The following is a 15,501-nucleotide window of genomic DNA, read 5'->3' on the forward strand; positions in this document are numbered from 1 at the left end:
TTCTGTTTATCTGAATTTTTTAAAAAGAGGGGTTTTTTTGCCAGCCAATCGCAGGGCACACAGAGACGAACAACCATCCATGCACAAGGAGACCTAGGGACAATTCGGAGCGCCCGATTAACCTTCCGTGCATGTCTTTGGAATGTGGAAAGATACGGAGTACCCGGAGAAGACCCATGCAGGCACGGGGAGAACATGCAAACTCCACCCAGGAAGGCCTGGACTCGATCTTTGGAAATGCAATTTATATCGTCAAGGATGTTATTTAAAATAAATAAATAAATACATAAATAAAAAGTGACATTTTTATTTAGGTCCTAATGATCTGTGGCCACGGCACTAATTTGTTACTACTTAGCTTGAAGGCTGAGCCATTAATTTGAACGTTGATCACATAAAAATGCAATAATGACTTGGGGAGACTAGAATGTGAACCAAACTGAGAAGTGCTGTACTGGTGTCGCCGGCTCGAATGAGGACATCTGGCTTCTCTCTATGCTTTCGTCCTTTTTGTCCCCAGTCAAATAAATAGCTCTGCAGCTCCCCAGTTATGCAATAACAGTGATACGGGCAAAGACTACATGAAACCAGATGCAATGAGCTGGCCGCATGCCGCATGCCTTACAAAGGATGAGACGCATGAATCACATTCGGCATGAAAAGGTCATTGTTTGGCTCAGCTACCTTCGTCAGGAAGTGCCCGCGGTGTTGAGTCTCAGATAGATAAGTCAGATATGACCTTACAGCGAAGGCGGGCGAGGTGAAGACTATTTCTCTGTCCCCTTGAGAAGGTAAGTATGAAGGGGACACAGTCACGTGAAAGATGGCTTGTGTGGGGCTAAACTAACTAAACAACCTAGCAGCAACAATGCACACAGGAATGAAGAATGCTGTCGTCCTCATGCATGCGTTTTTGTCCGCCATTCCTTAGGTCGTGTTACGCACGTGTGTCTACTGGTGGTCGCGGGACCTTCATCCTTTGCCCCGTGTTCTGCCAGAGGAGGAAGCTACTGTCTATTTATAAAGAGCTGCTACATTTAACCAGGTCGTGCTAACAAGACTGACAGACTTTGCAATGATACTTAGCAGCAGCTCAGAGGTACCGCCACATTAGTAGAGTGCGTGAACGTACAAATGAAACAGTCCTGAGATGTAAATAATGCTCTGATGAAAAAACATTCTGGACAGTATGTTTCACATACCATTAGTTCAACCAATCACCTGAACCTCAATATTTTTTTTTAATCATTTTGAGAAGGGAAGTAAAAATGTATTCTTTAAAAACTAAAAAAGTGTACACACTCTTATGTCTGGGATGTGGCTGTCAGTTTTTTTTGTGTCTGTATTCACATGGCATTTTGTTTGTTTTTTCCTGTCCATACTGTGCTCCTCCCTAGGAGCTAGTTTTGGGCTAACCACCCCCCCCCCCCCCCCCACACACACACACACACACATCCTTTCTTACGTTTTTCCTTTTTTTTTTTTTCCATTCGAGAAACAGGCCACCGTTTTGGGCAGACCGTCAGGCTTCATGTTCTGTCTGGCTTTGACTACTAAAAAAAATAAAAATAAAAAAAATAAAAAAACACTCACGTGCTTACAGTCTTCTTGGGTGCCGAATGGGTTGCAGGCTCGTCTGCTACATCAGCTTCTTGTTTAAGTATTTAAAAAACAATACCCAACTGTTCTGTAACTTGTGACATCCAGCAAAGATTCATTTTCAGGTGTAGGCTATAGGCATAGCTAGCTAGCTAGCTAGCTAACATCCATCCATCCATCCATTTTCTTGACCGCTTATTCCTCACAAGGGTCGCGGGGGCTGCTGGCGCCTATCTCAGCTGGCTCTGGGCAGTAGGCGGGGGACACCCTGGACTGGCTGCCAACCAATCGCAGGGCACACAGAGACGAACAACCATCCACACTCACACGCACACCTAGGGACAATTCGGAGCGCCCAATTAACCTGCCATGCATGTCTTTGGAATGTGGGAGGAGACCGGAGTACCCGGAGAAGACCCACGCAGGCACGGGGAGAACATGCAAACTCCACCCAGGAAGGTCCGAGCCTGGACTCGAACCGGAGACCTCAGAACTGGGAAGCGGACGTGCTAACCAGCTAGCTAACATGTTGGAGAAATAGTAATGGGCCTAGTAAATACAAATAACTCACAATTTTGTCATAACCACTAATTTGAAGTTGGGAACGAAGGCGCTCAAGTTTGAAGATGCATTTTCGGGTGTAGGAATAGCTAGATAGCTAGCTAACATGTCGGGGAAATAGTAATGGGCCTAGTAGTAACAACAAATAACTCACAATTTCAGCAAAACCACTCATGTGAAGTTGTGAATGAAGGCGCTGCTCAAGTTTGAAGATGCATTTTCGGGTGTGGGCGTAGCTAGCTAGCTAGCACATTGGAGGGATAGAAATGGGCCAAGTAACAGCAAATGACTCCTCACAATTGTGTCGGATAATCACTAATGTGAATGAAGATGTTGAAGTTCTTCCATAATGTAGTGGGAGAGAGGTGACACATGCTTGATGCCCAAATGTGTCACTCCTGGGCGATATTTTTGCTGGGGCCCAAATAAATCAGGAAAACTGAAAGGGTGAAATCGATTTACAGTAAGTGATCTTGAATAATCCATAGTTTTTTAGTCTTTGCGCGTTTTTAGCAGTTATCTTTAAAAGTGAATACGGTACAGTAATGTAATTACCACACTGAAGTTTTCATGCCACAGGTAAAAGACAACAAGCATCCTTGAATGCTTAATTATGATTAACACGTCCACAAGTCTACAATAATGAAAAGTTACAGCACACCAAATTTTGACTCAGCCTGTCATGTAATGTGATCCTTGCCTTGCTCATCAGGCCTCCCACCTGCTCCCTCCAGGTTTCATAGCATGCCTCAGTCCACCTGCGAGGCTGCAGAGCAGAACATCTAACCTCGGCGCCGCCGCCGCACCTGCTCTCTCTGTTCAGCCTCTGCTGCATTATCCCTCGTTTATTATGCGGATCAGTTGTTGACACTGCAGAATTAAAATAAAGTCCTGTGCAAGCAAGGCTAGCAAGCACTGTAATGCTGCTGAAATGGGCAACTTACTACTTTACAAGTGTGTTTAAAAAGACGCAATCGAACAACAGCAGCAGAGCCGCAGAACGAAATTGCAAGTGGCAAGGATTTGCAAAGGAAAGCAAAACTTATATTAACTCTGTCTACATTTGCACAGGAGAAACAATGAAATAATTATCACTGTCAAACCACCCATCAACTAATGCTGTATCAATTATGTGCTGTACAATCAAGCTTTGCCAAGTTTAATGCCACTCAAAATAGACAGCATCGAAATGATTGCAGAATTTGCAAATGATTTAAACGCGAGCGTCAATACATACAAACACTACATTCACATATTAGCATCATGCCCGGAATGAAATGGGTTAAAATGCAAAGGGTTATAATATGATTTTGTGTTTTCAAGTAGCATCTGTCACTGAGGGCTAAGATGGCGTTTGCTCAAAGTATCTTATCTCATTCTCCCGCGTGGTGCTCTTGTCTTCGGGTGCATGTTTATCAGTATGACATTGGTGTCAGCTGACATTCAGGCCTATCAGCTAATAAGATGTTCACAAGATGTTGTGTATTTACATTCGCCACATGGAAAGCTGACAATCTTCTAAACTGTTCACTTCATAGTAATATCAAGTAATAATACTGTATGGGGAAATATCGGTTGGTGGAATCAAATTACGTTTTTCTATAGAAATGTGGTACATTGTGTGAAAACATTGATTCCCAACCAGGGAGCCGTGGAACGGATCACCATGGGTGCCATGAGAAATTTTTCAATTTCACTTCATTTGAAATGTATTCATAAATTACAAATATATCTTTGGACATCCATCTATGCCAGTGATGTGAACAATTAAATGTGGTTATATTAGACAGCAGAAGGTATAATAAATTTGCCTATGCAACTGTTGGCCCAAATAAAACAGAATACATCATAGCTTACTCAGCTTCGTGTTTAGGCCCAGACTTCATACTGGTAAATCAATTTGTGAGTAAATTGAGAGGAGAGCATCATTATTTTCATCATTTTCTGCTTGGTGGGGTGCTGTGAAATTTTTCTTATGCTAAATCAGGGTGCCTTGGCTCAAGTAATGGCTGGGAAATACGGATCTAGTAATCATGTTGAAGTGATTAGGGACATTCAGAGTTAATCCAGTACAATACTTTGGATACAATGGCAGATAAGTTTAAATAAGAATTTATACATCCCAATGGAGGGCGGCACGGTGATAGAGTGGTTAGCACGTCCGCCTCCCAGTACTTAGGACGCAAGTTCGAGTCCAGGCTTCGTCCGCCTCCCAGTTCTGAGGACTCGGGTTTGAATCCAGGCTCCGGCCTTCCTGGGTGGAGTTTGCATATTCTCCCCGTGCCTGCGTGGGTCTTCTCCGGGTGCTCCGGTCTCCTCCCACATTCCAAAAACATGCATGGCAGGTTAATTGGGCGCTCTAAATTGTCCCTAGGTGTGCTTGTGTGTGTGGATGGTTGTTCGTCTCTGTGTGCCCTGTGATTGGCTGGCAACCAGTTCAGGGTGTACCCAGCCTGCTGCCCGAAGCCAGCTGGGATAGGCTCCAGCACCCCTGTGACCCTTTTGAGGAGCAAGCGGATAAGAAAATGGATGGATAGATGGACATCCCAATGGAGTATTTGTCTTTAAAATTGCATGAAGTTAATGTCAATTTTCAATTCTTCTAATTTCTCATTTCTAGTTCCTGGTGGAGGTCAAGGAAAGACTGGTGGGCCGCCAGGCTAATAAAACGATGGGGGAAAGCCTGTTTTCCCATCGTTAGTCAAGGAAATTTGGTCAAATCCATGCCCATCCATAATCAATATATCAATAAAATAAAATGGAATTTGTCCTCTCAGGCAAGTGCATGTATGTATGTAGTCTGTCAACAATTTCTGTTCTACATTTCTCAGGAAAAGTCAACGCTTCGATCACATTTGACATTGCTCCGCTGTCATGTACAATGAGGGTGCCAGCACCATCCATCTCCTGCAAAATTACAACCTGGCAACATATTGTACATCACACTGTATGCATCAGGTAATATCCTTGATGGCCCACTTTCCCCTGATGCAACACTCCCGTGTAAACAAACGTTCTGAGGTCAACCAGTGGGAGGTCAAAATTTTGGAAGCAACACACCTTGCTTGTCCTAAGCACAACAAAGCCGTTGTCGATCTTTTCACAGCAGGTTCGACAACATAACAGACACAGGGACCCTCCCTCTGGTCTTAACAGCTAGCAGGTAACCTTCATCTAAGATGCCCCTGCTCTCGTTTAAACCTTTCAAGAACATTCCAAATGTCTGCAGACATCGTATAAGCTTGTTAAGCATCACCGAACACTACAACTAAATTGCGCCGTTGTAAAGGAGCGCATTACGAGTGTCGGTCTGCCGTTCGGAGGGTGCACTCATGCTCAGTTAACCACACTACCACTCAGACATGGTGCAACAACGGAACTTCCACAGTAAGAAAACCAAAATGGAAGAAATTGCATTACATCACAATATGAAGCAAAAGTGTGAAGAATGCTTTGTTGCCGTCTTCTACCCCGTGCATGTTTGTTTCAAGGCTGTTACGCTATTAGAAGTGGCATCAGCATGCTGCCAAAGTGTGAGTCACCCGGCAGGTAGGTTGACCACCCCGTGTGAGACAAAACACTTGTATGCGTGGGTACGTGTGTGTGAAGAGCCTGCCCGCACTTCTCCAAAGGTGAGCGTAGTGTGACAAAGTGCCATCAGTGAAGCTGAGTAAGCCGCTGCAAGCTAAACCAGGCTGGGTGACTGTTCTCTTCCTCACGCTTCAAGCACTCCAAACTCCCGCATCACAAAGTGTACAATAACACAGAAAATGACAACAGGAATTAGATGAGAAACACTCTCCTGAATGAAGAATATATTCCTTAGTCCTTTTTCTGAGTGAATATACAGGCAACAGCGTTATTGAAATATATTAATAAGTACAGACTACTCACCAGGTCATGGTTTGTGGAGTTGGAATCGTCTTCGGGAAAAGGGACATAGACAGCTAAGGCCATGCAGTTGGCAAATATAGCAATTAGTATAAAGATATCAAATGGCCTGGGAAAGGAAGTTAAGGAATAATCTTGAAAAAAACAGAACACGTCATTAGCCAAATAGCATATCTGCCCAAGCTATTTTTAACTTTAAATTGGTTTTTTTTCGTTTATATCTGCCCAGGTCAGACAAATGTGCAAAGATCGAACACAGAAAACTCACATTCTTTTTGCTTGTTGGAATTGTTGATTTATCTTGTTTTATTAGACTATTGCATGTTTTTTTTTTTATATCTAAGCTATTTTGAGTAACTTTGCTTCAAGTTTATCTGCATCTTCACCATTTTAACAGTGGCATCAGGATGTTTATATTAAAAGGAAATTAAGTCAACACAAACAATTTGTTTACAATATATGTTGCATGTGACGCTAGCCTCATCTAAACACAGCATTCTGATTGATATTAAGTTTATTTATGAAGCATATTAAAAACAACAGTCGACCAAAGTGTCGTACAAAAATCGACGAAAAAGGCACAAAATAGGCAACAACAAAAATAATAAAACAAAAAAAATATTAAAACGGTAAAAAGGCACTGCAAACGAAACATAAAAACAGTAACAAAATCAACTCTCAAGCAAAATTAAACGCCAGTGAGAATAAATTAGTTTTTACCAGTGATTTAAAAACAGGAAGTGAATTGACCCGCCTTATGTTCAGAGGGCGGCCATTTTGCCACTTGCTGTCGACTGAAAATGACATCACGGTTGCTCAGGTGTCAAGTAACGACTAATTACAGCTCACCTGTTTTCCTAAACTGAGCTGTGATTGGTCGTTACATGAGCCCTGAGCAACTGTGATGTCATCTTCAGTCGACAGCAAGTGGCAAAATGGCCGCCCCCTGAGATGGATAAAAACAGGTGAATTTCGCAGCTTAATCCATATTCCACAAATTAATCAGAATGCTGTGTTTAGACGAGCGGGGCTGCTTAGAACATATTACTGTAAGGAACATTTCGGGGTTGAATTTCTCTTTAAAGATTCTCTTAGATGTTTATATTGTGGTCATTCTGGCCACAATATAGATATGCCTCAAAACTAAGCAAAGTGCTAACTGTACAATTGCACCTAATATTGTGCCCGGCGAGTGTATATTTTAACGGTCAAACATGCACCCAGTGCAATATTTAGGCAGCCAGTAAAGGATACTTCCACTCCACCAGGCTGATGCAGGCCCTACGTATGGGATTGTTGAGGTTGAGGCAGAACAGGGCCCTCGGCGGCCTGCTGTTGGCGTTACTGCCCTGTTTCTTGCTCTTGGCATACTGCTGCCGCTTCTTCTGTGCCAACGCACCTACCGGGATGGTCGAGGTTGACGGGGCAGGTGGGGCGGGCGGAGCGGCCGGCGCCGCGGGTGCGGGGGCTGGGGTCGGAGCAGGTGCCGGAGCTGGGGCCGGCGGGTCAGGCGTCGATGTTGGAGGAGCTTCTGGGTCTGTTGGGGCTGGGTCTAGGGTAGGCCCGTTGGCGCTCATGGTGCGGGTGTGGCTCCTTGAGGGGCATCCAGCAGCATGGATCTGCCAGTATGGACAGGGACGCTAGTTGGGAGCAGAATAGTCTGACCAATGAGCTGGCAAGTCACCAGGGGGAGTGACTCTGGTGCTGCTGGCATAGTTTGCCTCTGAAAAAGAAAGCGGGACTCATTAGCATTGATTATTTTAATAATAAATAATAAGGATGCTAACCCTGCCTTCACGTGCTATGGGAAAAATGGACTTTCCACTCCACACTAATTACAACAGAGTTCTGTTCATGTGCTTTTGTTGTTGTAGCTAAAAACCACACATAGCAGCTGATGTACTCTTTGCTCGTAAAACCAAACAATTCCGGCAAATAATGAGTTTTTTGTGTAGATTCTAAAACAACCTGCTAGCGGACGAAAACGCCCTTATGTGTTAATATTTCTTGCCATTCACAAATCCTTCGGCGCTCTCCGCCATGTTGAAATTAATAGTTCTCTTAACTCGGAAACTCGGGTATCAAAATTAATTCCCAGTTCTCCAGTAGAAAATACGACATGAAGGAGCGTTCACGTGCAGTTTTCTACTCGACAGGTGGCATTTACCATAATTATGACACCACATTAAGGCAGCATAATAATAATGTGTTTCAATCAATTGCAATTGCAAGGATTCAGAGGGTTAGATGTATACTGTGGTCATATTTCTGAATAAAATACGATAACATCCACCACACATGTCCACGGAGCTCAGAATCTGTTTGCCTGCACCTGGATCGAATTCAACAAAAACACATTACACTACCTGCGCCAATACTTAGACATAGTTCCAGCAGACATAAACTTTCAGCCACCAAACTGTCAGCTATGCCAGACGCATGTCAAAAGAAACCAGAGGAAAGCTTTTTTTTTTTTTTTTTTTTCTTTGCACAATGCAAATCATTTTTGCTGTCAGTGTTGGTAGCTAAAGTACCTGAAAAACAAAAATATGTATTTCTTCAAACATGTACATAGGGACAAAAAAAGAAAAAAAGAAAAAAGATTTCATTTTATATATCAATTACTGTCATGCCAGTCCCCATATGTACAGTAGGTATGCAATTTTTTATGGTACAACATAATAACTGAATGCAAATTGTAGGGAGTAGCCCCAAGTTACGCCTCACTGACCCCCGCCGGTCCAGTTTGAGAACAATTCAAATTAAGAAATCACATGAAAATACGAAAAACAGATCTTTAAACAGAAGCAAATGACATTGTGTGGTTCAATCCAAACATGGAAATAAGCCAGTTTACGCATCTATTGGTCTCGTCTTGTGTTACCAAGTCCTTGAAATGCAAGCAGGCCCCAGAGCGGAGCAAGGAAGAGAAAAAGGTCACATTGCAGCAATGTGCATGTGCTCCTTGCTCAATCTACATAAGACAGTGGAGCAATCACATGGGATCCATATTGTCATGTCAAATTACACAACTCACAATGAGCATCACATCATCAGCCTGTGTGCTGCATGTTCATGGAATAAACATAAAAAAATGGAAGATCTAACATAAAACAATCCTGTATCCCGACAGCATCGGTTATGCACGTTCACAATCATTGTTAGATAAAGCACAGCCTCTCGTTTATCCTTGGAGCATGACAAGGTAGGACAAATCTTGGGGGGGGGGAACAACAAAAAAAACCGAACCTCTATTAATATGTCTCGCATAAACACGCGCGCTCGAGATGATAATGTGGACTCCACATGACCACAGACAACCTGAGTGTGTGTGTGCATGTGTGGATAAAGAGCAAAGGTATCGCCTGGCCACTAAAACAGATTCATTGTTGATGACATGGTGGCGAAGCTCATCCACGTCCACACAAATTCGTCGAGAGGAAATTGGCTATCAATAAGAGCTGTCCTCTTTGCCGTGGTAACAATAAAAATAGACACACAAGTACACACGTTCCCTGCACGCATATGAAATCGGAAAACGATGCTATGCTAAAGAAGCTACATTGTGACCAGAAGAGAGCTCACCGGACCTTTATTTTTATTTTATTTGTTTGGTTAAACGGGAGACTTAGCCGCTTGGTATCGCTGCTCCAACGCTCGGGAGGGCTGGCTGTGTCCTCTCAAACGACGCTTTGAAATTCGTCGGCTCCAGTGGTAAGAAGCAGGACGTGAGAGAGATCCGTAGAGGCTGAGCACTAATGAAGCTCTCCCATGGTGCTAGTGGAGAGATGCGGCCAATCGAACAGAGCATCCACGTCCACTGGCTGCTTGTGCTCGTCACAGGCGCTCGCTGCAAACACCTCCTCCTCCCCCTTTCATTTGTCCCACAACAGCTAAAACAGCCGTAAAACCTGACACTGGGCCAAGTCGCTTAATTCACCGATCCCTACATGCCAGGGAAACTTCAGTGCAGTGAAAACTGGCGGTTTACATGTTACAGGTTCGAATTCCGCTATTTCGAGCGAAAAAATAAAATAAATTAAAACAAAAGTTAATACAATAACCTTATTTTAGGCTCTCCTTTATATTTGATGCAATTCCACTGTCGACCACTAGATGGCAGCACTATTATTTCATTTGCAATGTGACACAAGTCAATTTTATATTGTACATCTTTGAGCATGATTATGATGCATATTGTGAGATAAGTTTGTTAGTTTGGAAATTACAAGATTTGTTTATTGCACATAAAGCGGCATCGGTACATAGTTATACTGTTTGTAAAATATTTTTGTTATCATTTGCTCTTGTTCTTGATCTATTTTCAAAATAGATTCAAAGACAAAATAGTATTGTGGGTTTGAATTATGTTTTATTTTAAACGTGTGTTTAATTAAATATATTTAAAGAGACAGTGTGTAGAATCTAGTGCAATCTGGTGAACTAATATTTTTTAACTTATTAATTTAAAAAATATGCAAAAATCTATGTTCTATCATAATAATGTACTTAAAAAACAGAATCCTAGGTCTAGTAATCGCCAATTATATTTAATAGGTCACGTCACACCTTACTGGAGGCTGACATGTTTCACCACCATCTTTCTGTTACTGATATCGGAAGGAGAAGAACTTCACGAACGTAGATATCGTCTGGTGGTGCTTGCAGGTAGTGCCAGACCGACTGCTGTTTATACCTTCCACAGGTAGAGCCTGCTGGTGGTCGTCACCACGTCCTGTGATTCGGGCTCCCGCCGCTTGTCTCTCTCTGCTTTGCTCTCGCTTGCCGTTCCTGTTAGCCGCTCCAGTGAGTTCTTGCTAGCCAGTCTTGCACATCGCTAGCTCCTGATCGCTGGGCTGCTTGCTCACTTGCCCACTCGCCCTTGCTCACTCCAAATAATAACTGATAGTAGTTGGTGGTAGACTTGTGAGCCGGTATGGTCTCTCGGAGGCACAGTAGTTTGCATGCTTCAAAATTATTGCATTCTAGTTTACCACTAGATGGCACTAAATCCTATACACACTTTCCCTGTAAAAATATATTTTTTTTTTTAAAGTTTAAAAATTGATGTAAATTGTGCTGAGAGTATTTACATAGTGTATTTCTGTCAAGGATTTCACTTATTGCGGGTGCGTTCCGGAACGTAACCTCTGTGATGAAGGGAGGATTACTGTACGCTACTGTATTTTCTGATGCATATTGGATTAAAATTCTCTGTAAAATATCCCCAAAACATTTTTTTTAAATCAAGTCCTTTTTTTTAATATCTGAAATGAACACAGTGGAGTAGCAGTACTTAGGTACTTGAATTTTGGCTCTGCACCTCCTTGTGTAAACATTTTTATCGCCGCCCCTCCCTTGTTTGTTTAATTGATTGAAGTCATTTTTCATGTTGATATGCATGCAGACCACAATCGTTCAACCTTGTCGGTCTGCTGTTGAGTAAGTTTCTTCTTTGGATTTATTGCTTGTGACTAGACAGTTTCAATTTCAGGGTGACATGGTGGACAAGTGGTTAGCACATCTGCATCACAGTCTCTGGGCTCCAGCTCTTCTGCAACCCCACTGAAGATACAGTATGCACTATATAAAAAAAATAAAAAATAAAAAAGGTATATAAGTGGCACATGTTCTTGAGTGGTTAACATGTCTGCTACAGTACTTGTGTGGGTTTTCTGCAGGGGTACTCCATCTTACTCCAACAAGTTGATAACGAGACCACAATCTTTCAACCTTGGTGGAGCTTTGTTATTGAGTACCTTTCTTGTTTGGATTTATTGCTTGTCGAGACAGTTTTGGGGCAGCGCGGTGAAATAGGGGTTCGCATCTTTGTCTCACAGTCGAGAGGCTCTGGGTTTCTTATCTCAGCTCATGGCCACCTGTGTTGATGTTCTGTGTGTGTTTTGTAAAGGTACTCTGACTAAATGACAATCAATAATGTCATGGTAACATAAAGAGATTGTCCGTATTGATAGGATATATCCAGAATTAATCGGTTGCAATGTGACCACAGTTGTTTAGGTACTCCAATAAAGATGATCCTACCTTGCAAGGTGAACTGGCTGTGGAGAGTTTAAGCTGTTTGTCCTGGTTGACAACGCGGAGCACAAAACAAACATCCTCTTCCTTTCAGTGCTGGTGAGGGCCTCAAACTGATGAAGGCGAGGAGAACGTCGGCTTGACAAAGCCAAGGTATCAGCTTACCTGTCTTGCTCAGGGTAACATATTCTTCCTCTAGAATCTTCCTGAATTATTTACCTGCTTGTGCAGCGTGTTTTTGTGTTGAATACGATGTGGTTGTTTGCACGCTTTTTGAAACAAGCGGAATTCATGGGATATGATCAAACTAAAACTACATTGTTTTTTTTTTCCCTTAGGGAAACTCCTTTGAAATATTAAACATCTAACAGACTACAGTGAATGACCAGCTAAGATGATATATAAAAAATATATATACCAAAAATATTACGATGCGAGATTTATATTCTGTAGAGATAAAAGGTAAAGTCATTAAAGGGTGTAGTGAGACCAAACAATAACAGATAGTTCTACCTACAAGAAACTGATATTACATTGTATGTATAGTAACAGAAGTAAATAGTTGTGCGGAATACTTCCCCTACTACTAATCATATTCCTTTGTGTATGTAAAAACTGAAGCTGAAGCAAAATGTACCGTATTTTTTCAATGGATCTGTGTGTTTACGCTAATAAATTGAGAGTAACCGTTGAGGTCAAACACAATCTGTTCCAGGACAATCTTTCCCATTGGAAATAATTAAAACAGGAACAAGCCGTTCCCGGGTTAACTAGCCTGTCACCAACATAAAATCGCCATTAACTTTACAAGTCTCCAAACGTTTTTGCGGCAGACACCGGTTTCACAAATACTGACTGGTATTAAAGCCATAAAAACAACAAAGTATTAACTTTAATAGCGTAATGTTCTATTCTTGTCACGCAAGTAAAAAAACAAGCACACACAAAAAACATCAAAATTGAATGTTTTTGCTTGTTCCTCTTTCCTGCTGACATCTATACCAGTAAGAATGATGAAAACTGAGCAAATTCTTAAAACGCTTTCTGAGACGGCGTTCAACTCTGCACCTCCCTTCCCCTGCAGACGCTCTCAAAGCCCATCTGTAGTCCCGAGGATTATAGCGCAATGCAGTTATTTTCACTTAAAAGGGAGTAAAAACACAGACAGAGGGTGCATGCAGTGGCCCCCAGGGACTGAGGACGCCATTTGGCTCAGTGCAGCAGTGTCGCCCTATACACCTCATTTACTCTTGCCTCTCTAACCAAAAATATTAACATACAGTACATGCAAATGACTGTGGTCGGAGAAGTGGTCATTTGTATACATTGGACCAGTGTTTGGCAACCTCCATTGAGTAAAAGCACATATTCAATTTTATCTCACAGCACACGACCAAGTAGAAATGTTCAACACTGAAATAATGATGATCTTGATGATCAATTTGTACTAATGTACTTAGCCAGTGCAAAATGTGGGTCTGTGTAGTTACTGGCCATGACTTGTTATGTTGTGACTGGCAACAGGTGGCAGGGTTTTTCCTGTGTACAAAATTCAGAGGTGGCCACCTACACCTAATTTGCTCCCCTACCCCAGGCTGAGCCACTGATATCGCTCAACACAGCGATCCAGCTGTGTTGATTGAGCAGGGCAGGAATGCATTTTAACTGCAGTTGCAGTGTTGCACCATTATGGAGGCGCTGTATCAACAGTAATGCACTGGAAAGACCTGAACCAACAACCAAAGAAGAAACAGCTTTCTTTTTTACTTTAAATTTTTTTTTTTATATATACTTTAATGTACCGAAGAAGAAACAAATCATGGTTTGTACACGCCCATTTCCTGGTACAGGTGGTGCGCGCCAGCATAAAAACACAGTATATACACAATAAACATAGTAGTGTTTTACATCAACGCAGAACTATAATTACAATTTTATATGTACTAGTGGATGAATTTTTAATGATTGCAGTTAAAACATGGCAACAAAATTAATGGCACCTTTGTATTCATATAATTTCTAATTTCTAATCCCTGAAAAAAATGACAAATGGCTGAAGGAGGGCCTCCCATAATGGTATCAGTCACCGCTGTGAATACCGATACCTTAAAATAAGATTGGCACCGATACCTGCTATCGGTAGTCCCCCAGGGTGATACCACCTCTGCCTCAATTTGAGCCAGGAAAAAACCTGGGTGGATGCAGGTTTATTTTACTTTCTGCCATCTAATGAAAAAACATTTAATTGTTCTGCCTGTCACTATACGTCGCTGGCATAGAAAGATGTACAAAAATACATTATATGAATGAATAATAATCTTCAGGCTAATTAAGTGAAGTTTATGATCTCTTATGATGGAGACTATGTTTCCTCCTTGATGATCATATAAAAGAATTTTATAGTGTGCTGGCTCAATAAGAATGTACAAAATGTTGCGTTTACGGATGTAAACAGCTGTTCTCCGTCGCTCCATGAATGCACTTATGCCTTCACTCTTCGACCTTTCCACAACAATAAATCCATGAGGTTCCACACGTGATCCATTTTTGCTATTATTCCCTTTTAATCTCACGCCAAATGTCTCGAAACACTGCGCCCTACATTGTACTGCAAATAATGCTACTTTCAAAATCCAAAAACTCGCTGTGACTGCCGTGTAAATAAAACCTGGCTATATTGCAGCGCATTCCTGCTCACTGAAGCGACAATCGGTGGTTTTGCATGTGCACGTGTGTGTATGTGTCTGTGTGCAATGAGAGGGAGTGTGTTGGTGTTGCAGCTTGAAGGAGAGCAGTAGTGATGGAGCCTGAAAGCCCTGCAGCGCAGCTGTTCTCCCAGTGCAACGTCAACTTCACTGTGCGCGCACGCTCCCCTCCTCTGCCTCAATCTTCCTTTCCGTTTGTCACCACCCCTTCTTCTACCCAAAAAAATCCGAATCTGTGTACAATGAACCCTCGGTGATGGCGGGGGATATGTTGCAGACCCTCTGGCGAGAGGTGAAATATCTGCGATTTAGAGAGCCAGAGACACCTTATAAAAAACTTTTTTTTTTGTTTTTTTTTTGTTGAACCCCTCCCAAACATTTACAAATTTAAACTTATTAAAACACATTGTATTGTATTTGAACACACAAAAATTCAGGAGTAATTAACACCATGATCTAAATAGGTTTGTACAGTGCCATTATTATTCTATTCTATTCTATTCTATTCTATTAATTATCGTTTTTTTGGTCAATTATTAAAAATATTTAAAAATATCCCACCCCACAATCATCAAAGGTCATCAATTTTATGCGTTTTTTTTATTTATTTATTTTTTTTGCCAGTTCACAAATCCCACCAATAAGTGTGAGTCAATTATTAGTGTACATTTTTATAAAGTACAATACTTAGAGTGCTATTTTCATT

At 41.8% G+C, this 15,501-nt stretch overlaps 1 protein-coding gene across 19 annotated transcripts in view; it reads right to left on the minus strand.

Annotated features, from left to right (window-relative positions):
* Positions 1-9,912, minus strand: part of cacna1da (calcium channel, voltage-dependent, L type, alpha 1D subunit, a) — a 79,554-nt gene extending 69,642 nt beyond the window's left edge. For 11 of the 19 annotated variants that reach the window (XM_077530160.1, XM_077530155.1, XM_077530158.1 and 8 more), the window contains exons 1-3: positions 9,642-9,911; positions 7,306-7,774; positions 6,055-6,160 (exon numbers count right to left, since the gene is read on the minus strand). In XM_077530160.1, coding sequence (XP_077386286.1) covers positions 6,055-6,160; positions 7,306-7,628 — 429 coding nt within the window. In that variant the 5' untranslated portion in view covers positions 7,629-7,774; positions 9,642-9,911. Of the gene's footprint in view, positions 1-6,054; positions 6,161-7,305; positions 7,775-9,641 lie in introns of all 19 variants that reach the window. The other 8 variants (XM_077530147.1, XM_077530145.1, XM_077530150.1 and 5 more) reach the window with 1 other exon arrangement.
* Positions 9,913-15,501: the final 5,589 nt, after the last annotated feature.

This window comes from Festucalex cinctus, chromosome 8, assembly GCF_051991245.1.
Source record: "Festucalex cinctus isolate MCC-2025b chromosome 8, RoL_Fcin_1.0, whole genome shotgun sequence".
NCBI lineage: Eukaryota > Metazoa > Chordata > Actinopteri > Syngnathiformes > Syngnathidae > Festucalex > Festucalex cinctus.